Raw genomic sequence first — 27,626 nt, forward strand, 5'->3', positions numbered from 1 at the left:
TACATAAGGATTGCTGTTTAGAGGGCTCCGCCTAATAGAGGTTAAAAGTGCAACCCTTGCAACCATGCAAGTCTTTTGTATTTGCCTTTATCAATGTTACTAGACCCACTCAATGTTGTAATTCAGTTTTCTATGTGTAAAGTTAAACATTTTATTGTCTGTATACACACATTCAGTATCTACAGTGACAAAAAATAAACAATCAAAAAATGGAAACTGCTACTGATATCCTACTTAAACAGTTGACTAACAATGTGGGTAGATTCATGCAATTTCGATGTTTGTTATATTGTTTTCTAAGGTACCGTAGAAAATGGCTCTCCATATTTTCTCTATAGTGCAGTAGATGAATGATCTCAGTATTTCAAAGTCTTCCTTTTTCTCTTGATTTATCTTTTATATAAAGGAATGACAAGTAGTAAGGAAAGTTGCAAGGAAAATAGCAAAGTATCAAAAAGTATTGTTTTGACAATATTAGAGTGACCTAGAAGTGTTATTTGTCATTGAAAATTTGGTTTGTGTTTTTCCCATAAGAGTATGCAGATTCAAACTCTGAATTAGGCTATTATTACAGGCTATTATTACGTAGTTATTAAAGAAAAGAGATTTTATGTTTCCTTGCTGAAAGGCTGTTAGAAGTTTTCTAAAGTTACACAAAGTTAACCTTTGAATAATAACTACCACCAATCCTAGATCTTAAATTTATAGCTTTTAATAGTTCGTTTCCTAGTTATGTTTCACATCTTTCTTTCATTTATACCATTGAAACCTTTGGTTTCAAAAGTGCAGGAAACTAGACTTACCACAGTACTGTTATTATATTATTATTTGAGACAGGGGATGGTGAATAACTGTGACTAAAACAGAAATAAATTCTAGGACAAGGGACTCAGAGGAACAATCTAAGAGAATTCATTGAGCTTTCCAACCAATTACCTTGAGGAAAATCAGACCACTTTCTAGCGCCAATAAGTGTTGTGGATGAAAGGAACTTTGGCACAGACATTATATGCTAGTCAGCTAATTCAAGGCATGTTTAGGCAATGGCTACTAAAAAAGACAAGTGAAAAGAGATAGAAAGGAAAAAGAAGAGAATAAAGAAGATATTTTTCACCACATCCTCAGATCCTGTGTTGTCTTTAGCTGGGATCTTGATCTATGTGTGGTAGGTCAACCAAAAATACCAGAACATGAGTATCCAGCTTCATATAGTCCAGTTGGTCAGAGCCCAAGCTTGGGGTGGAACACATTTCCATCTGCACAGCTGAGGGTTCCAGAAGATTTGGAAGTTTTTGGTGAGGGTCCTAGTGACCATGTGCCTCCCCCCTCAGTAAGCTGCCATAAAATGAAGTAGGTAAACAAGCTTGCTGTCCCTCCTCTTCAGGGCCTTGTCTGCCTCTCCCACCTCCTGTTTTAAACTTGAGTTATTGAGTCAAGTTCTTCATTGTTCCCTTACACCACATTCTACAAGTTCTTCTAATTTTGAATATAGTTTTGTGCATCTTCTGCATCACTGTATATCTTTTTCAGTAGTAAACTCGTTATATGTTGTTTGATCTGTCTGCAGTAGGAGCAGATCAAACAAAGTTCTGTAGCTGTTTTGAAAATCAAAGTTAAAAAAAGTCTTTCACAGCCTTCTTTATCAACAGACATTCTCTAGCTGGCTTTTCTGTTTAAGATTCTTAGGCTTTTCTGTGCATGAAGGTTGCTTGAATGCATAAATATCTGTGTACCACATATGTTGAACATATAGTTCTCTGTTATCTGCTATCAAAGTCATGTACAATCGTTCTTGCACAAGTTGAAATTAGTTGTCTTTTTTTGTGCAGTGGAGTGCTATCCAGTATAAATGGTACTAACCAATGACTTAGCTAACTTCACTGAATCAATTATTTATTGAGTGTGATTAATCCCAATAAATTCTGGAATAGTGTAAAAATAGGAAGCAGATATGGTCTGCATTTTTATTTGTTGCAGCTCTACTATCAATATGTGCTCCTTGCCAGATTAGTGAAAGTAAACTATATTGTATGCATGTTTAATATATTTTAAATATTTTATAGTCGTATATTTCCAATTATTCATAAGTCACATTGATTTCATAGTTCTTAGTGTATTTGCATTAAAGGCAGTACATGAAGTAAAATATCATACCATTACAGATGTATCCAATGTCTCTTTTTCCCACCATATTAAAAAATACAAACAATGCAATAATATAATTCAGAATGTAACCAGTGATAATTAAAACCAAAAGTTTGCATTAGGTTATTTTGCTCATTCCTGAAGATAATTTGTTATTCTATAAAAACAAATGTATTTCTAAAAAATGTCATATTTATTGTGAAAAACAGTTTTGAATTTCTACCTCAGTTCTCCTTTTAAAAGGCAAAAAAATTGTTAAATATTTTATCATTATCTCCTCTTTTCTGTGTCCAGTGTCAGATAGATTCTTTTCATTCTAATGAGGAAGGTATTTTTATTCAACACAATATTTAATTATTATGCTTAGCTGCAAGCACATGCACATTTCCGGGGATGTGAGATTTTTAGAATGAATGCTTCTTGAGTGAAGACACAAAGTATTTCAAGTACTTTGATTTGTGGGGGAATTGTATTTAATCCAGGTTTCTTCCAAATTAATTTGAAAAACAAACAAACAAATTTAAAAAACCAACCTTTATCAATCCTTGATTCAGTGCAGGTTACAGACAGATCACAAACAAATAAACAAATAAATCAGCTCCCACTTTACACAGCTTGATGAATCAAACTGGAAGAGGAATTCCCAGATCATTCCCTTCACATGCTGATCCACTATAACTGAATGAACCCTTACTTCTCTAGGAACCCTACTTCATACTCCTTCATCCTTTTGACTATATTTTTTTTACTTATTTGGAAAATCTGAAAAGGAAATGCAAAACTGAGATACAAAATTTGATCAGGCAACCAACAGAATGATTGCTGCTCTTTGTAATATTGGCTAAAAGTCTTGTTTCACTTAGTAGCAACTGTTAAGTGACTGTCTCATATATTGCACAGTACTCATGTTTCCATCTGCTTTCACATCAGAACTTTAAATGTAGTGTCACATATCTTTAAATTTTGTCAAACATAATGTGAAGAAAATGTTATGACTCTCTTAAAATGTAAGTGAAATGAAGAGAAATTTAAGCGCCCAAATTTTCCCAAATGGATATTTTCTGAACCTAACTTTTCAATGGATTTGTAGGTAAATGCTTTCACAAACTTAGTTTTAATTTACAAGGCATGAACGTTTGTCAGTTGCAAAATTTGACTCAGCATTATGAATCCGCTAAAATAAAATTGTATTGCATTATAAATTTAATAATCTAATTATAGCTAAGCTTTTTCCTTATAAGAGGGTTAAGTTGAAAAGGGGATGGTCAGTGTAGCCAGTGGGCAGAACTGTGAGCCATATAGATGGTCATAACCAAGGAACCCGGTGATGGTATCCTGGACATCTGCACAGTTGGGCTGTGTGCCGGGGGCTCAGTCTTTGGATTGAGCAGTGAGCCACCCAGGAATGGACTATCCATGCCCAACCAATCTAGGGCAAAGACATGTGGTTAGACATATGGAATGCGTTTTAAACACAGGACTGTACATGTCTACCACGTTTCTGGTCACTGACCCCTACAGTCACTGGGAAGGGATGAAGCCAACATTGGCTCGAGTTTGATGGATTGAGAATTCACCATCTGAGTACATTGCCTGTAGCTGGACAAAAGACAATGTGGGCAGCTGCTAAAGCATGGGGACTGCCCATACAACTATCTGACATTGCCCAGACATACCAAGACTGTGAGACTTGCTCTAAGATGAGACTGACATCGTTGTCTGAAACAACAGCCCATCTTGCTAGAAGACACAATCATCTCCAGCGATGCCAAGTTGATTACATTGGGCCCCTCCCTTGGTGAGAGGTGGAAAATATGCCCGGATTTGTGTCGACATGGCAAGTGGGCTAATGCAGGCCTATCCAGTGCCGAGAGTGAACCAGGCCTGTACCACCAAGGCACTTACCAAGTTGATGGCTGCCTATAGAACACCTCAAGTCATTGAGAATGTCCAAGGGACACATTTTACTGGTGCTGTAATAAAGTGTGGGCAGAGGAAAGCAACAATGAATGGCAATTCCACCTGCCATATAATCCAATGGGGGCAGGCCTTATTGAACGCTACCGTGATATTCTTAAGGCCCCCCTGAAACTGTCTCTGCAGAGGTGGACAAAGAGATGCCATGAAACCCTGCAGGACCTGAATGGAAGGCCTAGAGACAGCAGACCCAGTGCCCTGAAAATACTACAGACAACATGGGCCTCCCCGCTTAGGATCCATACTATGAGCACTGATAATTGGATCAGACCCCAAATTGGCGATGAAACTAATCTTCTGCTCCCTGCCCCTGAGAATCTAGAACTGGGTATAGAATAGAATGGCCTTGGAAGGTGCAGGTAGGACCGCAGTGGTGTGGCCTACTTGCAATGTGGGGGAGATTATTGGAGTAGGAGGCTCAGTAGTCCTTCCAATAATCAGTACATGGCCTACTGACCTTGTGGTCAACACTCCAGTCTTCATTGCTAAGGGGACCCTCATCATGACCTATTGACAGATCAAGACCCTTTCCCCTTCCCCCTTGGTGCCCAATGTCAGCTGGGTCATACCCCAGTGCTAGCTGCAGTTGACCCAGGGTAGGAATGCAGCCTGTATCTTGCCCTGGAGAGCAGACCCTTGATCAGTATTATCTCTTTAATGTGAAATGCTGTTTCAAGTGCCTATGAAATCCAGAGATTGTTACTGATTTGTGCCAACAGACTAACAAAGAATTTCATGGCAAATTAGTCAGCCTTTGAAAAATTATAATGTGGCAAAAACTAATAAAGTGTAATTACAGCATAATAAAGATACTGAGTCTTTAGCAAGCAGCCCATTAAATCATTATAACTACATCATAAAATGATTAAGTCAAGTTAATGCATTTGAATTTATACTAAAGACGCATTTTTTTAAAAAAAGCAATCATATTTCTTTTATATGTGTATGCTTTTTTCTATTATACTTCTCACAGCTGGTCTGCCTTCCAGCAATCAACATCTTCACAATGTGTTCCTTCCAAAGTAAGTGTCTGAGGTCTACGTCTCTCTTCTGTTTCAACCCAACAGGTGCAGGAGGCTGGTCTCCATCAGACAGTGATCATTATCAGTGGCTGCAGGTGGATTTTGGTAATAGGAAGCAGATCAGTGCTATCGCAACTCAAGGCAGGTATAGCAGTTCTGACTGGGTTACTCAGTATCGGATGCTCTGTAGTGATACAGGGAGAAACTGGAAGCCTTACCATCAGGATGGAAATATCTGGGTAAGTCATTGGTATGCAATGAAAATGTATGCTGTAATCATGTTGATTGATTGCATTTTTAGGGTCTATACGCTTCTATAATTCATTGATATGGCATTTGTGAGGACAGAACAGCTCAAAATGTGGTAATTCAAGTTGTAGCTGTTGCTAGGAGTCCTATCTAGGCCTTAGCAATATTTTATTTGGGATGATAGCAGTTATTAAAGATGCATAGCAACTTAATGTTGTTGTTGTTATTCCCCTGTTTCAATTTACATAGAATAAAAGTGAGGCACAGAAATAGTTCTGAAAATTCTTCTCTAATATTTTATTTTGAAAAGTGGCTTGTTCTTTGTGTGTGTGTTTTTAATGTATGTGATGTTTTCCATATTGAAGTTACAGAAATCTGTATGCTGTAATAATTTTAGAGAGAAGCATATATAACTTGGTCCTGTTGTGTTTTTTTTTTTTTTTTTTTTTTATGCTTTCGAAGATAAGCTGCTAATTTCCTTCTTCTTGAAAACAGTTGCTTCTATTCTGCTGGAAAAAAAATGACAGCTATTATTTGATATGTCTGTTCTCATAGTAGTTCATTTAGATTGATGGTCTTTTGAAAAAGTGTACTTTGAGAACAACAGAATTCTTTCTGAAACCAAATTGAATTGATTAACTACTACATTTCATTGGAGGAGTACTGTCAAATAAGACAAGCTTTAGTTTTGTTATGCTTTAGATTTGCTTTTGTCAGATCTGTCTTTTAAGGTCTATTAAAAATGAACATCAAAGATGCAGCATGAGGTCTGTGGTTTGGTTTGTGTTACAGGATCTTTCTTAATATGTAGAGTATATACAGGCAGACTTGTTTTTTATTAGAGCATTGAAACTTACTGAAAAAGCATTCTCTATGTGGTACATTGGATTCTGAAAATGAAAAGCTGGGGATGGGTGGAAGCAGGAGTGAAGAGGAAAATATCGGGTACTGCTTTAGATTTTTTTAGGAATGGGTTGTGAGGATCTTGTTTATCTTGGGAGGAAATAAAGCTCATGCTTAAACTTTAAATATAAAAGGTTTTACTTTCAAGGGCTCTTATGTATATAAAAATACTTGTAGCCTTTAGTGTTTGTATTATTTTAGAGGTAGAAAAATCTTAAGGAACTACTACTGAAATTATCAATTTCTCTCAAGGGAATGATAAAGAAAACTGAAGCTGAGAGATATATAAAGCTTAATAAAACAGGAATAATCTATTCTTAATACCCTGGAAGGAAAAGTCTTTCAGCAGTATGTAGTTTGGTGATTTTTGTCCAAGCTGTAACTGTTTCCAAAACAGTCAGTATTTCTGACGGCTTTATAGAACTTCTTATAGATCTTATAGTTCTTATAGACTTCTTTAGACTTCTATAGTTCTTTATAGACTTCTGAGGGCTTTATAGAAAGATTTATTCTTATATTGTATCTTAATGCAGAAATATTGACAGCTTTTCTGTAAGGATATATTTCATTTATCTATTTATTAGCAATTAGAAATGTTTAGTGAATTCAGCAAAAATTATTTTTGTTGCAGAACACGATTATAATCTATAGTAGTATGTGATGAGTTGTGCAGAAATCTGCACTTTGTGTTTGTACTTGCTTCACAAGCTGTTAGATGCAGTACAGCTGCTGTGAATGTCCTGCATTTTTAGAATAGTATAAAAATTGCAAGCTATTGGGATTGTCCAAAACCAAACAAAAAAAAGACAACAAAACACAAAAAAAACCCTATATCACTAGAGTATTGACTTTAACTTTCCTAAACAGGAAAATTTCATTTTATGAAGTGAATTTTATTTTATGAAGTGATATACTCACCTGTTTAATCTTGAATGTACTGTGTTTATTAACTGTCAGTATGTTGCAAAGACAGGGAAGGTGCCTGAGCATGAAGAAAGGTTTCTGGACAATTGTAGTAGAATTATGAGACAGACTTGCCAGTGTGAAAATGGGTTGGTGAAGAGTTTCCCATTGTGTGTGTGTGTGTGTGTGTGTGTGTGTGTGTGTTTGTTAAATTTCTTGTACACAGTGACTCTGTAAGGCAGATCCTACAAGCATGAGGGCCAAGTCAGACTCCATGAGACAAGCATAGCCAGCATAGGAAATTTAAACTCAAATTCATATTCTTCCTAGCTGTAGTGACTGCAGTAATCCTGAAAATAGAGAATATGCTTAGAAATCCTATTGCACAGTACTTTGTCTTTCCCCTTTGGATTTGTATATTTCAATTCTTTTTTATCTGTGAGAGAAAGGTATAGATCCTGCTATATAGTTCCTGTGTTCCGTCAGTTCCATACCTGAGTATAGTTGTTTACAGACAAAAGTAAATTTAAGGGAGAAACCAAGGGAGACAAAATGAAAACAGAAATGCACATTAGAGCAATTCTTAATACTGAAGCACATGTGATATTGAATAACTCAGTAAATAGTGAAAATATTAGAAATAAAAGCAAGGCTTCTTTATAGAAAGCAAGAGATAGTCATTTCTGTGGATACCAGTGGCATTCCATTGGTATGAGGATATCCTCATGTCAGTGGGAAGGATTCTTTCTGTGTCTCTCAAGCCCGTTATTCAAAGAGTCATTTATACTGTCCTTTAGCATTGTTGGCAATCTTGGATTCTTAGGCAACAGCACATGTCTGTATGTGCAGCATATGTTTTCCCTCTCAGCTGGTCAATCTCGCAGAATCACAGAATGGCCTGGTTTGGAAGGGACCTCAAGAATCATGAATCTCCAACCCCCCTGCCACATGCAGGGCCACCACCCTCCACATTTAGTACTAGACCAGGCTGCTCAGGGCTCCATCCAACCTGGCCTCAAACACCTCTAGGGACAGGGCATCCACAGCCTCTCTGGGCAGCTGTTCCAGCACCTCACCACTCTCATAGAGAAGAACTTCCCCCTGACACCTCCATCTCCCCTCCCTCAACTTCAAACCATTTCCCCTTGTCCTGCAGTTATCTACCCTTTCCAAGAGTTGATTCCCCTCCTGTCTGTAGGCTCCCTGAAAAGCTGTGAGGTCACCCTGCAGCCTTCTTTTCTCCAGGCTGAACAAGCTCAGCTCCCTCAGCCTGTCTTCGTAGGGGAGGTGCTGCAGCCCCCTGGTCATCTTTGTGGCTCTCCTCTGAACCTTCCTTAACAGCTCTGTGTTTCTAGTATTGGGGGCTCCAAACCTGGACACAGCACTCCTCGGAGACCCACACCTACAAGGCTGCTTGGCCATACCCTGGACTCTGTCAGAACCAGTTTTTCTTTCTGGTCTTATCTTCTTTGCCCCTGGCAATCATGCATAGGCAGGACTGGCAAGACAGGAAATGACTGTGGGCTTTCATGTAAGCCTTGAGACAAAGTGCCAGATGGCTCAGACATCTTTGAGATAAGGGATCGCACATAGTCTCTCATAGCAAGCTTTGAGGAGTCCTAAACAGTATCTCTCATGTAGCCCGAGAATACAAAGAACGTGTGTATTGTAACTGAAAGTGAAGAAGGAATGAATTCTAGTATATACCCATTCTAGTAGGATATACAAGAATTATTTGCTTTGCAAAAACTATCACTGTTGTTTTTCCTCAAAATCCATCTTTTTCTTTTTTATGACTTTAAGCAATATTTTTGAAATACGTCAGAAAAGATTTTTTTTTTTTCTTTTCAGTTTGATAGTTGCTGCTTCTGTCCTCTTGGGTACACAGTAAGATCTTGAGTGAAAGCTTACATCACAGAAGCGTTTGCTAGATGAGTGGCTTCTTCTCCTCTTTTTAAGTACTTATATTGAATTAAATTATATTAAGCCAATTTAAATTATATTTAAAATATATTTTCAATGTACAGTTATGGGAACACTTTAGGAATATGAAATGTGATTAGAATAGTATGTGTACTGCTGTTTGTTGCTGGGTTGCTACTAGAATATCATATACTGTGCAGCCCTAGGCAGAGGAGCTTTGATACATTAATGGGAATGCTTTGACTAGTGTTTATTGCAAGGCCCTGAGGTTTTTTGGAGATAATGTGAATTTATTGCTGTTCTGTATTTAAGGATGCACTGATGTATTGTGTCTTGCAGGATTTTTATGTCTAGTATCTCTTTATCTCCATAGCAAAACCTGCAAAGTGACCTGAATAACTTTTACTGGCTCTTAATTCTCTGGATATTTTATTACTAGAAAAACTTTCTTTTCAAATTCAAGCATCTCTTCCACATGGAAAAATATTTCTTTTTCCACATGAAATAACCTGTGTTTCATTAAATTCATCAGAAAATGGTTTATCTGGCTACTATGTCTCTGAATCCTTATCTACCACGCCTTGACTTTATAAGGATTGCTCTATTCACTTGTAACTGCCAGTATGTCTTATATATCATCTTATAGCTGTACTGAATGAACGAGTTGTAATTCTCACTGAACTCAGTAAGGCTTAGCACTTGGTGCATGCTGCTAACCTATACATTGAGTACCAATAAGTGAAATTATGTGGATGCAGGAAAATGTTTATTTTGATGAGGTGGAGCTTAAATCTCTTCAAACTAATGTAACATTCACTGCCATTCTATTTAGGAAAAAAAAAAAAAAAAAAAAAAGCATTAATGAGAAACCTTCTGAAATTCAGACTGACACTGACGAGTAGTTTTTCAAAACCCTAAGGAAAAGGACTTGATAGATAAACATCTGTGCTATAATAAAAAAGCTTATTTTCTAAAATTCTTCTGTGTGGAATCTGTGAAGGGAAATAGTATAACTTCTTTTTTGAATATATTTGAGTACATTTAGTGTTACCTATTTATGGTAACACCATAAGCGTTACCATAATCAGAATCATAGAATCCTTGGAGTCAGGAAGGGACTTCTAAAGTTCATCTGGTCAAGGTCCCCTACAGTGAACCGGGACATCCACAGCTGGATCAGATTGCCCAGAGCCAGATCCAACTTCACTTTGAAAGTCTCCAGGGATGGAGCATCCACCACATTTCTGAACAATTTGTTCCAGTGCTTCACTGCCTTCACAGTAAAAGAAAACATAAATCTCCCTTCTTTTAAGCTTAAAATCATTTCCCCACTGGGTGGTACTCCAGTGGTACTCCATCCCTCAGCTGTGTCAACTGCTTGGTGCCATCAGCAAGCTTGCTGAGGGTTCACTCAACTCCATTGTCAATGAAATTCATGAAGATATTGAAGAGTATCAGTCCCAGTAATGACTCCTTGGAGACAACATTCATCACTTATCTCCATCCACACAGTGAGCCATTGGCCACCACTCTCTGGACTCAATCCTGCAGCCAGTTCTTTGTCCATCAAACAGTCCACACATCATAGGATCATAGGAACACAAGATTGGAAATGACCTATAAGATCATCTAGTCCAACCGTCTTCTCGTTACCATTGCTGCCACAAGCACTAAAACAGATCTTGCAGCTCCTCATCCAGACGCCTCTTGAACACTGCCAGGGATGATGACTCCGCCACCTCCCTGGGCAGCCATTACAGTGCCTGACCACTCTCTGAGAGAAAAAGTTCTTCCTTATGTCTAATGTAAACCTCCTCTGGTACAACTTGCGGCCATTTCCCCAGGTTATATTTGTTGCCTGGGAGAAGAGGCCAAAGCCCTCTTCACCACAACCTCCCTTCAGGAAGTTGTAGAGGTCTCCCCTGAGCCTCCTCTTCTCCAGACTGAACAATCCCAGCTCCTTCAACTGCTCCTCATAAGACTTGTGCTCCAGACCCCTCACCAGTTTTGTTGCCCTTCTCTGGACCTCAACGTCTTTCCTGTAGTGAGGAGCCCAAAACTGGACACAGTACTCAAGGTGCGGCCTCACCAGTGCTGAGTACAGGGGATGATCACCTCCCTGCTCCTGCTGGCCACACTATTTCTAATGCAGGCCAGGATGCCATTGGCCCTCTTGGCCACCTGGGCACACTGTCGGCTCATGTTCAGCCGAGCATCAACCAACACCCCCAGGTCCTTCTCTTCTTCACACTCATCCAGCCACTCATCCCCAAGCCTATAACGCTGCATGGGGTTGTTGTGCCCAAAATGCAGGACCTGAGGCACTTGGCCTTGCTGAACCTCATCCCATTCTCCTCAGCCCAGTGATCCAGCCTGTCTAAATCCCTCTGCAGGGCCTCCCTACCCTCAGGCAGATCAACACCACCTCCCAGCTTGGTGTCATCTGCGAAATTACTGAGGGTGCACTCAATGCCCTCATCTAAGTCATCAATAAAGATATTAAACAAGATGGGCTGCAGTACCAACCCCTGGGGAACACCACTTGAAATGGGTTGTCAGCTGGACTTAACTTCATTAACCACTACCTGTTGGGCACGGCCCTCTCTCTCCTACCTGACTACTTCAGTTAAGGCTCCTTTAACAAGGATTACAACATAAATTTCTAGAAGTTGCTTTTCAGGCTGAGTATTCTTTGCTAGTGAAATGGGACTTGTGAGTATTATCACATTTGATAAATTCTGACGGTAATCTCTTAGCTCGTTTGCTCCTATAAAAAGGTCTGTGTAAAGGACATCAACGTAACACTGCGTAGCAAGTCCCCAAATGGTACATGTTTTCAGATTAAGAGGACTAAGTAGCAGCATTTCCACAAATTACTTTTTAGCAAGATATGACTCTGTTTTTACATTGCTAGCACCCAACTAAACAGATGCAACAGGTTTATACTTGGAGCAAGGACTGCTAACAGACTCCTAGTATGGAAGAATTTTTTTCCATATTGTTGCTACTACATGTACCTTGTTAAGCAGAGATGCATGAATTTATCAATACAAACAGAGAAACCATATAATGATGATAGTAACATTCAGCAGTGCACAGATGATTTTTAAAAAGTATCTCCAGAGATCACATAACTGCAGAGACAAATAGAACGATACATGAAATCTGTAATTTCATAATTTCATTGCAAGTGATAAAATGTGAAACCTGACTCTTAATACAGGAGATTTGTTACTGCTATACTTGTTTTGTTTTCCTGAAGGCTTACACTGCAATTCAACAACGGCTTTTTCATTTGTGTCTAAACTATCTAGCTGTATCTATCTGTTATGTTTTCAGTAAATCTTGGCACAGATAAATAAAGCAGAAAGGTTCAACAAAATCACATATGAAAACCAACAGACAAACCCAACCACCATCAGCCAGGCTCATGCATGACCAACTGAATCTTCTATGATTAGGTGACCTACCTGGTAGACAAGGTAAAATCTGCGGATATAATTTACCTAGACTTCAGTAAAACATTTGACTCTATCTTCCAAAGTATTCTCTGAGCAAAAACTGTCAGCTCATGTCTTGGAGAAGTTTACACTTCAGTCATTAAAATACTGAATGGATGTCCAGGCCCCGAGAGTGGTGGTGAACAGAGCTAAATCTAGCTGGTGACTAATCACTAGTGATGTTTCTCAGTGGTCAGTGTTGGGAACTACTTTGTTTAACACCATTGTTGATGATCTGAATGAGGGGGTTGAGTGAACCCTCAGTAAGTTTGCAGATGACATCAAGTTGGGATGAGGTATTAACTTCCCTAAGTGTAGTATGACCCTATAGAGATATCAGGATAAACAGAATTGATGGATTGATTGTAAGAGCTTTAATAAGATGAAATACTGAGTTTTGCATTTTGGCTGCAACAACTCTACAAGATACAGGCTTGGAGCAGTGTGGCTAGAAAGCTGTACTGAGGAAAAGGACCCAGGGGTGTTAGTTGACAGCCATCTGAGCATGAATGTACTCAGGTAACAAGAAGGTCAAAGGCATCCTGCCTGGTATAATGAATACACAGCCAGCAGAAACAAGAAGGTGATCGCAGAACCAAGAAGGACATTCTGAATGTCCATCTAGGGCAAGGCAGTCAATTCTACTTCTCAAGACTACATCTGCCAAGAAGAGAAAAGGTCATAATTGTAGTAATTGTGACAATTATAGATATCCCTCAAATTCTGAGGGATATTGAGGGCACAATATGTTGGCTAGACCCTACTCGTAGGAAAGTGTGCTGACTCCCTGGGGCATGGGTCAGGGATATTACTAGGAAATTTCCTGACCTTGTTTGCCCTTTTGATTATTATTCTTTACTGATAGCTCAGGCTGGCAGTGATGAAGTCACTGAGAGAAGCCTGATGGCTATCGAAAGGGACATCAGGGAATTGGGGCGGTTATCAGAGGGGCCGGAATACAGGTTCTTGTTTTCCTGTCTCTTCAGTGGCAGAGAGGGATACTGAGAAGAACAGGAAAACCTGTCTGATAAATACATGGCTAAGCATCTGGTGCCATCATGGGATTTTTTAGAAGTGCATCTACACCAGTGTACACAGCATGGCCAACAAATGGAAGGAGTTGCAAGCCATTATGGGAGGGAGGACTAGAATTTTTTTTGCCTTCACTGAAACATTGAGGGGAGAAATGATGGGAGGCGGGCTCATTCCCACAATGGGAGTTCTGCAATGAATGGTTATAAGCACTTCAGAATGGACAAACACCTAAGCAAGGATGGTGGTGTGACTCTCTAAGTTAATGTTTTGATGTTGCAGAGCTCAGGGTTGGAATGATAAGGTCAAGTGGATAAGGATCAGGTGAAAGACAAGGCTGACATCTTGTTGGGATTCTGTTATAGACTGCCTAACCAGGATGAAGAGATGGATAAGGCATTCTATGAGCTACCTGCAGAAGTTCTGCCATCAACAGTTCTTCACTTTCCCTCATATATGATAGAAATACAATACAGCACAGAGGAGGGAATCCGGGGGTGTTTCCTGGAGTGTAGGGAAGATAACCTCCTGACATAGCTGGTAAGAGAGCCTACCAATGAAGATGCTGTTCACAAAGTAGAAATGGTGGGAGATATGGTGGTCAGGATCTGTCTTGGGCAGTGTGACCATGAGATAGAAGAGATTTTATTACTGGTGAAGACAAGAGTAAGGTCAGCAAAACCGTTACTTTGGACTTCCAGAAGATGGATTCTGAACTATACGGGATGTTGATAGGGAGGGTCCATTGCGATTCAGTCTTGAAAGGCAAAGGGGTCTTGGAAAGCTGGATGTTTCTCATGAAGGAAGCCTTACAGGCACAGGAGCAGACTATCTTCTTGTAGGATGTGCTGGAAGGGAAGAAGACCGCTGTGGATGAATGGGGAACTTCTTATGAGATTCCAGGAGAAAAAAAGCTGTACGCCTCATATTGAAGAAGGGACAAGCAACTCTGGAAAGCACAAGGAAATTGATAGGATATGCAGGGAAAAAATTAGAAAGCTAAAAGCCCAGCATGAGCTCAACCTGGCCACTGTAGCAAAAGACAACAAAAATGTTTTTATAAATACATTAACAGTAAGAGGAGAACCAAAGAGAATCTCCATCCCTTATTGGAAGTAACAGGGTACATGATCACTGAGGAATAAAGAAAAGGATGAGATTTTCAATACTTTCTTGTCTTCTGTCTATAATAGTCAGACCAGTTATCCTCAGGGTACTCAGCCACCCGACCTAGGAGCCTGGGTTAAGGAGCAAAATAAACCTCCCACAGTTCAGGTGGAAAGAGACATGCTGCTCCACCATGGACTGTCGCTAGTCCATGGGGCCAGATGGGATCCACCTGGGATCCACCTGAGGGTGCCAAGGGAAGTGGCACTGGGGATTGCCAAGCTGCTTTCCACCACCTATGAGAAGTTCTGGTGAAACAGAGAGGTGGGGTTTGGTGATTTGGGAACTGTTTATTTGTTTAGTAGTCCAAACAGTTTTTTGATGGTCTCCCTAATGTTTATTATGAATCAGGTCATTTTCTCAGATCACTGTTTGGTTTTATCCTAGAGTTTATGTAATGATTTTTCTGAAAAATTGCCAAACAATTTTTTACTTTCTTTCTGTTCGTCAGAATAGATTTCATAATTGCTATCACTTGTTTAAGTAGCACTAATCACCCATTTAATATTTACTGTAATGATAAAGTAGGTTTTTGCCTGCAGATGAGATTTTTACTTAAATGTTGTTTCATATTAGTCATCCTCTTTTTTTGCAGTCATTCTTTTTCCTGAGACTACACTGTCATCTAAGTAAATTGAGATTATGTAACATATAGATGCTAAAATCTATTTTCTGTAATTGGCTTTTTATCATAATCATGCAGTAAAAAGGGACAGAAGGAAGTGGGTCATAAGTAATGATGGGATTATACAATAATAATGTCTAAGTTATGTAAACAGAAAGTGTACAGTTGAAACAGTAGTCCCTCTGTTTTCGCAGAATTAAGTTTATATCATTTGAGCTAAAGAAATTCCTATAACTCCACCTCTACTACTTGTAATGCATAGTACAATAAAATGATTTACTTTCCAAAGTAATTTTGTCACTGTTCACTAAATTTTAGAAACAAGTGACAACCATCGGCAGGCATTAGACCAGGTGCTGAGTAAATCGCCCCATGGTCAGAAAAACCCCAAGTTCCTGTGGCAGCACCAACTTCTCCTCCACTTATTAATTACTTGGGTCTTCCAAGCTCACTCTGCATCCCTTGCTGCCTGGGAAGGGATAGATGAAAATATTAATTGTTGTTCTGGTCCCTCAAACAACGGCCCTAAAGCCCTGAAGTCTTTTTGGTAGTTTGCAGGCTTCTCTGAACTACATCACTACCTGCCTGAGCTATCAGTAATGGGTAGTAATCAGAGTGGTGAACCAGATCTGGAATCACCAGATCTGGAATCTTTATAATTATGTCCTTGACCTAGGCCCCAGGGAGGCAGCATTCCTCCATATGAGATGGTCCTGCCCAATCCATCTCCCTACATACTGTAGAGAGAGATAAGGTCCCTTACTACATGTAAAGAGCATGCTGGAAAAAGCAGTTTGAGTTTTCTCAGCTTCAGGCAGGGGCAAATCTCTCTGTGGAACTGGTTTTGTTCAAGGACCTGGATCCGCTTATTGGGTAACACAGAAAGATGGGGATGTTCAACGTGTACCACAACGGAATTTGATATTAGGGGAGTGCAGTAATTCTATGTGTGCTTATACATGTGTACATACGTGAGTATGTGTGTTTAATGCATGTTAATCATTGTTTGTATATACATTAAGCATAACACAGTGGTATGGAATAAGGAATGTAACATCGTAGCTTTGAGGTTTGTTACTAGTATTCCATATCATAATGCTATAATGTGATGGAAAACACAGTAAAGACAGTAGGGTAGCTGAGTCTCAGGCTGCAACAAGAGAGGATAAGCCCAAAAAAGCAACAGCTAGGGATACAAAAACAAAGGAACAAAACTGCTTACGTTCAGAAGGACTCAGAAAGCCAGGGACCTCCAGTGAGACACCTTTGCCTCCACTGCCAACATTTATATAAGATCTGGGAGAGGGTGGATCCTGGCTCCACCCCTTCCACTCAGTCGGATTCATTGCTTGCCACCTGAGCTCCCCTGGGTTGGCCCTGCCTTCCAGTAGGTGCTCAGTCATTGTTTCAGGCTGTGACTTAGCGTTTCTGCTACAGATATCAAAGTATTATATAGCATACTGGGAGTTAATGCTGCAGTTCTGTGGACTGTTGATAGTCCCGGGTATGTGATTCTCAGAACAGAATAATGAACTACAGTTCCCAAGGAGTTGTTATTCCATTTCCCATTCAGAGAGCAATGTAAAACTGCTTGGAAGTCACAAGGCTATCTATTTGCTCCCTAGAGGATCAGAGTAAGAACTACAGTTTTCAGGAACTCTCATTTATTTGATTTATTAGCTTCAATCCCAATTAACTTGTGTTTTGCTGCTATAATTAGTAATATAAATTTGTTTTCCTTCTGAGATTATTTCTACTTTTTAAAAACAAAGTATGTGGAATCTAAGAAAAATGTCCTTGCACACTTCAAGGCAAAAGATGAAAGTATTCTATTGTGACTCCAGTACTTCTTGTGAGGCAAAATCACTGAGGAAGAATTTTTTTAATATGCAAAATTGGATGGTTATACTTTGACTCAGTAAATTAGTATTATTCCCTTAGTAAATTATGTGTTAACTTGTCTGAATTTCTATATGCCAACCCCATCTTAGCTTATAATTTTATAGAATATTGTTTCAGCGTTACCTGTACTAATCCTGGCTTTAGGTCCATCCTTACCAACTTAGCTCTCTTTGATCTTCCAGGCACCTCCCTGCCAAGACAAAGGGCAACACTGCAACTTCCTCTTTGGGTGAAATTCCTTTTTTTAGTGGCTTAGATTCTTGTAACAGTAATACCATGGTTTGGACAAATTTAGACTCTGGTATCAAAACTTTTATCTTTCCATCTTCAAATTTTATTTCTGCCTCCAATTTTTACCAATTAAAAACTTTGGTGCTCCTGGTAAATACAGTAACTGGTGTGTCACCCATTGTTTCTGAATTTTAGACTACAAAATCTCAAAGAATGGTCTAGCTTCTAACTTTCCTATCTAACCAGCAGTTCTCAAGTGTCATAGTTTAATTCAAGTCTCTTTGTTTTAAAGACTGAATAAGTAGCTCCTGCAGCAACCAAACTCTATTTCAGTTTCATCCTCCCCCAGCATGATTTTAACCAGAAATTCCACTGGGGAAAATACTTCCAGTTCCCTTCACTCTGTAGCTTCCACAGGCTTCCTACACCTCTGTAGATACAGAAAATCTCATTTTCCAGTGTCCCTGCTCTTTGTAATTAGCATGCTGTTTTGTTTTGTTTTCTTAGCCAAGATCTCCAGCTCCAGCCACACTTAGTGTTCTGTCTGTGGACTGACTGGGGTGAGTGTGGGGGTAGGGATGCCCTGTACAGTGAAGGAAGACTGTCCCATGCCACTGCCACGTGATCCTCCACTTGGGTCTTCATGGTCTTGTGAATAATTCATTTTTCTAAACAGCACCTGCACAGTAACTTCTATAACTTTCCAATCCAATTGTCAATGGTTTCTGGGCAGGTTTGGTCCAGTTCCATGACTAAATGGGGCAGAGGGACCCAGGGACCCATGCCCAGGGAGAAGGTAAAGGGGGAAAGGATTGGGAGATGGGCCTGAAAACAAAAGAGTGGAAACAAGTTAAGGGAGAAAACTAACTTACAAAACATGATGTCAGAATGTGAGATAAAATGTAATACAATGTAATCGGAATTGAAAGTAATAAATCAACTACAATGAGAGAGTGTCTAAAACCAAAGGTTTTACTCTAACACTGAAGGTGAGATGTCTAGGGAGCACATATTGCAGAGACAAGCAATAAAAGAAGAAACTGTCTTGTGACTTGTGAGCAGTTTTATCTTTCCCTCTAAACAGAAAATGAAAATGGAACAGTAAAGTCTTCTCGGATATGTAGTTGTTCTTCTCTTCTGAGAATGAGATAGCCAGAAATATTGACTACCCATGGAACTGGAGCACTAACTCTTTAACTCCCTGTGCTCTACATGATGTTATGATGTGGAACACCAATAACAAAAAATCATAAACCCATGAATTGGATTTTGAGTTCTAATAATCATTTCCAAAGCATTACCTACCTGTTCAAGGTCATTCCAATAGCTACTAGCAGCCGCTTTTCAATTGTTTAAATTTGCAATTGAAAAAAGTATCTTAACTGCAACACAATTTCTACAAATGATCATCATTTCCAGCTGCTTGCCTCAGCAGTACAGCCCTATGCCTGCTGCGAGTCCTACCTGCCATGAGCATTCTTTATATATATACACATATTCAGATCAAACTGATCCCATGCTTCTGCCATTCAGGATGTTGACTAATAATAAAGAGCATTTCAGCATAAAACAGCTCAATACATTTGTTTTTCTTCTGCCATTAATCTGATACCACCTACAGTTCAAGATCTTAGCTACTGACTGTATCTGGCTCCTAGCATCATGTGCTCCCAGAAATTCTTTCTACTGCTCACCTCAATCATTTTTCTGAATAACCTCACCAGGAGATCCATCTTTCTCTTTCCAGTGATTTAAAACACAGCCCAAAGGTGACTTTTTCAAAATTTCCTCACTCCTAGATGATCCAGTGTCTGTTTTAATGTTGCACGGGTGAGTTCTTTGTTAACTAACAACACAAACTGACAATTAACTATCAAATAAGTGCACCTGATGACAATTGCCATGGTTATGGGTCCTCTAACCACCTTACCAGGATCCTTAGCCCTACCCTGCACAACTTTCATTGTATCTGACAGGCAGATAACAAAATACAGGTCCTCCCAAGAATATCTTGGTTCTGGCTGAGGTTCTGTGATCCCAGGAAGTATTGAGGTGCAAGAGCATTGTCCCATATGGGTTGCAAAATGATACTGTAAGACAGTTGATCAGAAAACTCTCTAAGTCTCAAGTTGGAGTGTTGGAAAGCAGATGTTCTGTAATAGCAGTGTTGGATGTCTGGGGGTAATCCTCTTATCATGCACAGCTTACACAAAAGACCTTCAGTTCCTATGTACATTATTCGTGTTACGTATGCAGAAGTTTTCCAAGATGTATGTTACATATGTGAGTGTCACAGATGTATGCTGCATATTCACAGACCGACCCTAAGGACCTCCTATTTCCTCAGCACAAAGACTCAACAGAGCTTCCTTATCTTCATGGTTCAGAGACACAGCTCTTTCTTTAATCTAAACGAATTGCAGGGCAGGGTTATTCATCAACAAGCACTAGCAAGCTTAATAATATTGTTAAAACTTGTATTAGAAGAGAAACTTCTCAAGAACAAGATTAGGCTCCCTCTGTACAAATGAAGAACTAGCTGCTAGTCTCTTAGGTAACGGTACATTTTGAGAGAATCTGACCTTTTGATTTTGATGATAGAACTTTTTTAAGATAAAAATTATAAAATGGATGTTAACTTTCATCTGCCTGTTGCTACTGATTTTTCTTTTTTTTTTCTTTTAATTTTGTTTTGAAAAATTGAAATAAAATCTCAGTGAGTAGAAACTATGTATAAAGGAAGGGACATTCTGTTATTTCTTTAGTTTACTTTGTTCAGATAAAAAAAATCTTAAGATAAAATAATAATTAAAAAATAACTGTTAGTATTACTCTTTGTCTAATATTTGTGTAACTTAGTTCAAGCCTATTGTTCATTTCCACTGAATGCTAAATATCAAAAAGGCAGAATGATAACTTTCAGTGCTGTATAAAGTCACTGCAAAATTCTGGCATGTTTACTAAAACCAAGATTGCCATCAGCAACCAGCCCTGGGCAGTGCTGAAAAAGAAAATAGTAAGCTGAGATTTCTGTTAAAATACAAATTATCGATAGGATATTAGTCAACAGTAGGATCTCTTGTCTTAAAAAGAATTCTGAAATGTCTAGCTTACTTAAAAGCAGATTATTTTCTCTTCTATTTTCCATAGAGAGAATCAGGTTGTCCTTTGGGGCTTCAGAATTTTGTTGTTAGAAGAAAGAAGGGATTAAAAATTGCAGTGAAAACTATTTCCTCCTTTCCCTCTTGGATACTGTCTATCCTGAATTTCTGAATATTTATTATTTCCTGTCCTAACTAACAGAGAAACATAGTTTCCCTCCACTTCCAGGTGATACACTGTGATAACAAGATCATTAAATCTCCTCCTTACTGAGCTGGAGAGGCAGCATAAGAAAACAAAAATGAAATAAAACAAAAGTAGAAGTATCTACTGATATAAGAAAATACTGCAAGAATTTTCAGTAAAATATAAACATATTTTTCCAGTTTTTTCCAAACTTGACACTGATTTTTCTAAGCATGGTTCACATAAATTTGAAACAATTCAGAATAAATTTTGCTGTGTAGCTACACCCATTTACAAATCAGTCATACAGATGTAATTGCTGGTTGAATAAATTATCACATCTTTTTTTCTTCATCTACTTATAAGTCTAACACATAATTTCAACATTCATTTACTTCAGTATTCATTACCTAACACCCAAACCATTTTTTGTAATAAAATATTTAAAGTAATATCTTATTTAAACTAGTAATAGAGTATTTAAACTCAAAGAATTTCACTTTGAAACACTGATTTATATTAATAAATATTTTATTAAAATACTGCATCTGTAAAATACTAAACTGTGTGTACTTAAACTGAATGGAAATGAAGTGGAATGAATAATATCAGTATGATTTGGATTCCTATTATCTCTATGTATTTTTATAATGGAGAAAAAGCGTTAACGTATCTTGTATAGATAAACTTCAGGTGCCTCATGTTTAACTATTCTGTCCACTCTAAATCCCCAAAGATAAAACTCAGTATTTTCAAAGTTCTGAATACTTTCAAAATAGTTGCCTCTCTAGGCAACTGGACAGATCTGATTTTTCATTGTTTTGGGCAACAAATGAAAAATTCACAAGGATATAATTAATTTAATAAGAAATTTAACTCTGTAAAACATAATGGTTTATAAAGGCACTCAAGGCACTCTGTTAATCAGTATATCATAAATGGTTTATTATTTTTTTTTTTACAAAGTACTAAAGAGTATTCTTTGAACAACTTCATCAAGTTCACAGTGAAATTTGTTAGGTAAGCAAATATTCAGATGTTGGTTTCTTTATTAACAGTATGTAATAAGAGATCCTTTATTACATTTGCTGTACCATAGGAGTTGAATTTTTTTTATCATCTATAAGCAGTACTAAAATACATCAAAATGTATGTCCTGTTCTGTGAGCCTCACTTTCAATGTATTCTTAAATGTTTTATGGAATTCATTTTTCATTTGTGAATTTAGTATCTTCTCTCCTCAAGTTGTTTCCGTGTCTCCGTGCACTTAAACTAGCTTTCCACATACTGCTGTTTCCTTTCACTTGCAGTTATTGAGTTATTAGGATAGAAAAGTTCATTTATGAATATGATTCATTTTAAGATCAGATGATGTTTTAAGTGACATCTAGGAATTCCTGTTGATCAGCCTAGATGTCTTTAAAACAAACAACAACAACAAAAGGAAAAGGAAAAGGAAAGGGAAAAGGAAAAGAAAAAAGAAAAGAAAAAGTAAAAGATAAAAAGAAAAAGAAGAAGAAAAAGAAGAAGAAGAAGAAGAGAGAGACAGTGAATATTTTGTTGTCCTTGGCAATTACTTTGCACTATATTCTAAATTCTACTGTAGGGATTCTGGTTTTGTCTGTTTTGAAGTTGTGGTTCTCTCTATTTCTGAATCAAATCAGAACTGTAGACCACCGGAGGGAACTTTCAAAGTCTCTATGCCTCAATTTCTTCTTAGCCAAGGGGTGTATATGGTGAGGGTTTAGGTTAGAATATTTTTATTTTTTTACTTCTCTATCACACTTGTGAGTCGAAAAGCATTTACTTCTCAGACCATACAAGTCTAAAGCAAAATCTCACATTTGCAAATGAATTAATACTGAAAGTAGAAAAAGAGTATTCTATTTATGTCTTCAGGATTAAAATAACATCTTTGGAAATGTCTTTCTTCTGGGGAAAACATAATGTGAACTCCACAGGTAGCAAATTTTCTAAAAGCGCTCGTGCTTCAAGAGATGACTGTATTTATCTAAACTGCTAGTATGCTATTTTCAACGTTCTGTTCATAAGATCTGTATCTCACTCCTAGTCATCAACAAGAATTTGGCTATGTTTTGAGTCTGCTGCTCAGTTGCCATCAGTCTGTGTTGTTGTTTGCAGATGTGTCGATTAAAGCCACTTAGAACTTAGTTTACTTGTCATGGCAGTGAAATTTCTGTAAGAGTTTTGCTTTTTGTTGGACATAATGAAGACCTTTCTTTGGTAGTTATATCTCACACAGCTTATGAGTCTTAGAATCAGAATGAATTCAAGTTTGCATTTATTTACTATTCCATTTGAATTGTTTCTGTAATAAAAGCAACTGAATGTTAGTTTGTGGCTGATTATTCAGGAAGAATAGTTGTATGATAACTATAAAACAAGTTAAAAGCAGTTCTATGAGTCGAGGACTCACATATTCATTTCAAACACTGGAAGACCCTCTTGGAAAACCCTCATTACTGGCCACAAGTACAAAAAAAATTGCTTCATCTCCAGTCAAGACAAGAGAACATGGAATTTGATAGCAGCGGGCACATTTGAAACCTAAAAATACAATGTGTGTGCTTGAATGTATCTCACAGGTGACTGCCCATTTTGGACATTAATTAGTCTTTCATCTCCTTTGCAGCAGGGTGTCTCTTCTTCTAAGTCCTCATAGGAAGAAGTTACTTCCTTTGCAAGTCAAATGAACAGAAATGGAAGAAATAAAGCAAATTGTAAAAACTAACTAAAATGTCCAAACATTTTAATGTGTCAGAACCTGACAAACATGAATAAAAATCAGCATTCCAGGGAATTCCCATTTTAATCCCAGACCCCTTAGAATGAAGGCACATCCTCAGTGAATGTAAATATCTGAGTTAAAAAATAGACACAGCTGGAGAGAGAAGTGTTCAGATTCTAAGATTCATCTAAGAAAGGTGATAAGACAGTTGTCCTATTCTTATAAATGTCCATTCTCTGATTTCTGAAGGAACATCTAGCTTTCCAAATATTGCTCTAAGAAAATCTTTGATCTATATATTATGCTTGGGGTTTTTAAATTGTTTTTCTTTTTTTTTTTTTTTTAATGTGGAGGATAGGGGTAGAAAAATGGCTGCACAGAAATTGCTATGTATTTCATAGCAAAAACAAAAATAAAAGTAAATAAATAGAATACCACAAGCCTTATGTCCTTTCTTCATTCTGAATCCATTTTTAGCAAACTGAACTTTTGCTTGTTTTAACTAAACAATATAGTAGATAAAGTGAATGAAAAATAATCTGCATGATGAGGGATGCATAGATCGTTCCTCCTTTTTGCCAAGAAGTTAATTAATACTTTGGTGCAGTTGATTTAAAAGCTGTGCTCTCTTTAAAGTAGTCTGCTGCAAAATACAAGTTTTCAGCTGTGAGGATTTTAAGTTCTGTGGAAAAGATGAAGAAAACATATAACTAGAAGATTCTGAAATTTTTCCTTTCAGCATATGCTATTAGATGTATTTGCTTTAATTGGCCTTTGAAGAAAAGTAAATCAAAGGATCATAAATATTCAAGAGTGAAAATATCCTCATCTGCATCCTATCATATCATCCTGCATCTTGAGAGCAGTTATTCTGCTAGATGGGTGTTCCAAAATCTTGTTTTCAATTAAGATGTCATATGTTAGAGTGTTGTTGGAACTGCAACTCTGAGTATCCATTGAATGTCCTAAAATCTTTCACTTTTCACAGTTTGCAAGTGAACAAAATGCCATAGAAATAGAAAGTCATTAATGTTCAGATTTGATAATTATGATATATTTTTAATGCTGCACCCATATTCTTAGTTTATATACTCTGTAACACAGCTCAGTTATTTTCAGCATGGTTATATACAGTTTTATATATCTCCATAGTACTTTAAATTCCAAAGGGAAATTTCTCATCTTTTCTGCACCTTTTTTCCCCCCTTGTTTAAGGACTTATTTGTTTTTAATTTGACGTATTTCATTTCCTACAAAATTACTTAGAAACAAAACAAAGTTAAAAATTGCCAGGCATTTATAATTATTTATAATTATGAAGCACAGACTTCTATAACGTATCAGGCCAATAAGATAACTGACAAGGATCATGGGAAGTTTAACAGAGAGTAAGTTTGAAGGCAGAATGTCATACTCAAATTTGAGTACTATTCTCAAGAGTAGAAGGTACTGATGAAGAATCCCTGCTTTATTTATCCACTGAGTGTTCTTTTGCTGAGTTTTTAGGGATGTGGGAAACCTACTGCTTTTTTGTGAGGTATTGGAAGCCACTGGAATGTTTCTAATTTAGGGATCTTTAATGTAAGGCACCAAACATTGTAGAATATTTGTGAAAAAGATTTGTTTTTGTCAACCTTTAACTTCCTGTCAACATAAAACAGCTGTATTTGTGACAGCTGTTTTTCCCTTTGCAAACATGATACTTAGATCATATTATCCATTTTCTGTAGGAATTGTAAAATTTATATTATGTGAAAATATAATAAGGTAATCTGATATTATAGAAATATTGGTTATAACATCAGTCAATTCTGGCTTCTGCTAAGTCAAAGGTGAAATATTTTGTTCTGTTTAGATCAAGATTACTTGTTCCAATATCACCATTTCTTGACAGTTGAGCCTATACCATTTTTCAGCATTCTTTCAACTTTCATGCTGAAAAAAAGGCAACTTTTTTCTTTTTTTTTTCTTTTTCTTTAAGCCTAATGAAGATTCTATGGTTCTTGCAAGTCACTTTACAGCTTTGACTGTCACACTTAAAACCACATGCATTCTTCCACTGCACAAAACTCAATTTTCTCCCATCCTGTACTGCTTCAGTATTATTTTTTCTTGAAAAAAGAAAAAAACTCTTCTGAAATATTACCTGAGCACATACATTCTTTTGTCACCTGATGTGGCAACTGAGCAGGGAAATACATTCCTATAGGTCACTCCGCCTCGTTCCAACCTGTTTAAACAGAGAGTGATTTAGTGTTATTATACTGGTGTAAAACTGCATTCGATGCAGGTTCTATTAGCAAGCAGTAATTATTTCCTTTCTATACATAATCACTTCTTTTCTTTAGAAAGAACATTAATCTATAAAATGAATGTTAAAAATTATCTAACAAAAAAATTTTAAATAGTAACACTATTATAAAGTGGGAATCATGTTTTCAATGAAAAATGCTTGAATAAAATGAAAAATAGAATTGTAGAATATCCTGATTTGGAAAGGAGTCACAGGGTCATTGAGTCCAAATCATGGCTCTATAGAAATTTCAAACCATATTTCGGATAGCTCTCTAATAGTTTTATGTCCTCAGAACAGAGTGAAGCAAACCCTTCCAGTGACTAGCTGGCAGTGTTAGTCCTGCTGCACCTCTGGGTACATTGATTCTTATTTTGCTGGAGCACACTGCTGACTCATGGAGCTGCTCTCCAGCCTCTGTCCCAGGTTCTTTACATATAACTAGGCCTGCTCTGTCCCAGCTTCAGAATCCAGCAATTGCTGTTGTTGAATTCATGCAGTTGGTGATTGCCCAGATAAAAATCATAGGAATACCTCTTGTAGTTGGTCTTTGAAAATGAAACCAATGACTTTCCAGTGCTAGGCACTTTACTAACTTCCATCTTACAAATTAATGTATATTTGATTAGTATTTATTTATTTATTTATTTATTTTAACTAGCTTTTAAGATTCACCAAGATCTCTAAAAAGCTTCTCTACCCTGCGGGGAATCAGCAGATCTTCTCACTCAAGTATCAACCACAAACCTACTTATTATACCTTAAAGTTTTGAAAACATTACAGAGAACAGTTCTTAAAATGGAGACGTGTGTAACTCAGTTACACCAGCCCACTCACCAGCTCACACTCCTTCTGCACTGACCTTGGTGTCTGCAGATCTGTTTCTCTCACACTTTTTTACTCTACTTTTGCAGATGCAGTTGTGTAACTCTTTTCCCTTTCTTAAACCTGACCTCTCAGAGGCACAGCCAGCATTGCTGATGGGCTCAGCTTTGGCCACAGGTCGTTTTTGGAACTTACTGGAATCAGCTGTGTCTCCTAACAGAGGTTTCCACAGAAGCTCTCTGCTCTCTGGGAAGTTGCTATTGAAACTGAATTCAGTTCTTTAATTTCTTAGAGAAAAGAAATACTCATTTTTAAACAATTGCGTTTAATACTAGATAGCTGAGATTGAATCATAGAATGAGAGAATGGCTTGGGTTGGAAGGGACCCCAAAGATCATTAAGTTCCAACCCCCTGCCACAGGAAGGGCAACCAACCTACAGAACTTGTACTAGACCTGGTTGCCCAGGGCCCTGAAGCTGAGAAAACCAACGAAGTAACTTGACACAGCAAGGAGTTATGTTAAGCAGGTATTCCCTTTATTACAGTGCTTGGTGCATGGGGAATTACTCCCATCGAATATGCACACTGAGAGAAGCAGTGACTACGTATTTAAAGGCATAGCATATATGTATTCATTGCATTTCAGGGGCATGGGCAGAAATAACAACTCTGGTTTTTGTGTGATGAAAGATGAAGTCATTTTCGATGTAAATTTCCAATATATTAAGGGGGGCTGCCCAAACCAGTTCCCACTGATGTTACGTTGAGCTGAGTTTTGCCATCTTATCTTCTACAACAGGATATCTATTCTACTTTCTTATCTTCACTTGACAACAAATCTACACACTCCTCTACACTCTGTTCTTGAGCTTATATTTACGCAAGCCTTT

General features: G+C 37.7%; 1 protein-coding gene across 1 annotated transcript in view; it reads left to right on the forward strand.

Annotated features, from left to right (window-relative positions):
• The window catches only part of CNTNAP2 (contactin associated protein 2), a 663,767-nt gene that overhangs the window by 263,506 nt on the left and 372,635 nt on the right, over nt 1-27,626 (forward strand). Inside the window, exon 3 of the mRNA XM_042886519.1 lies at nt 5,190-5,383. Within this exon, the coding sequence (XP_042742453.1) occupies nt 5,190-5,383 (194 nt within the window). The remainder of the gene's footprint in view (nt 1-5,189; nt 5,384-27,626) is intronic.

The sequence above is a fragment of the Lagopus leucura genome, unplaced genomic scaffold (genome assembly GCF_019238085.1).
Source record: "Lagopus leucura isolate 7727_CA_CO unplaced genomic scaffold, USGS_WTPT01 Super-Scaffold_100058, whole genome shotgun sequence".
NCBI lineage: Eukaryota > Metazoa > Chordata > Aves > Galliformes > Phasianidae > Lagopus > Lagopus leucura.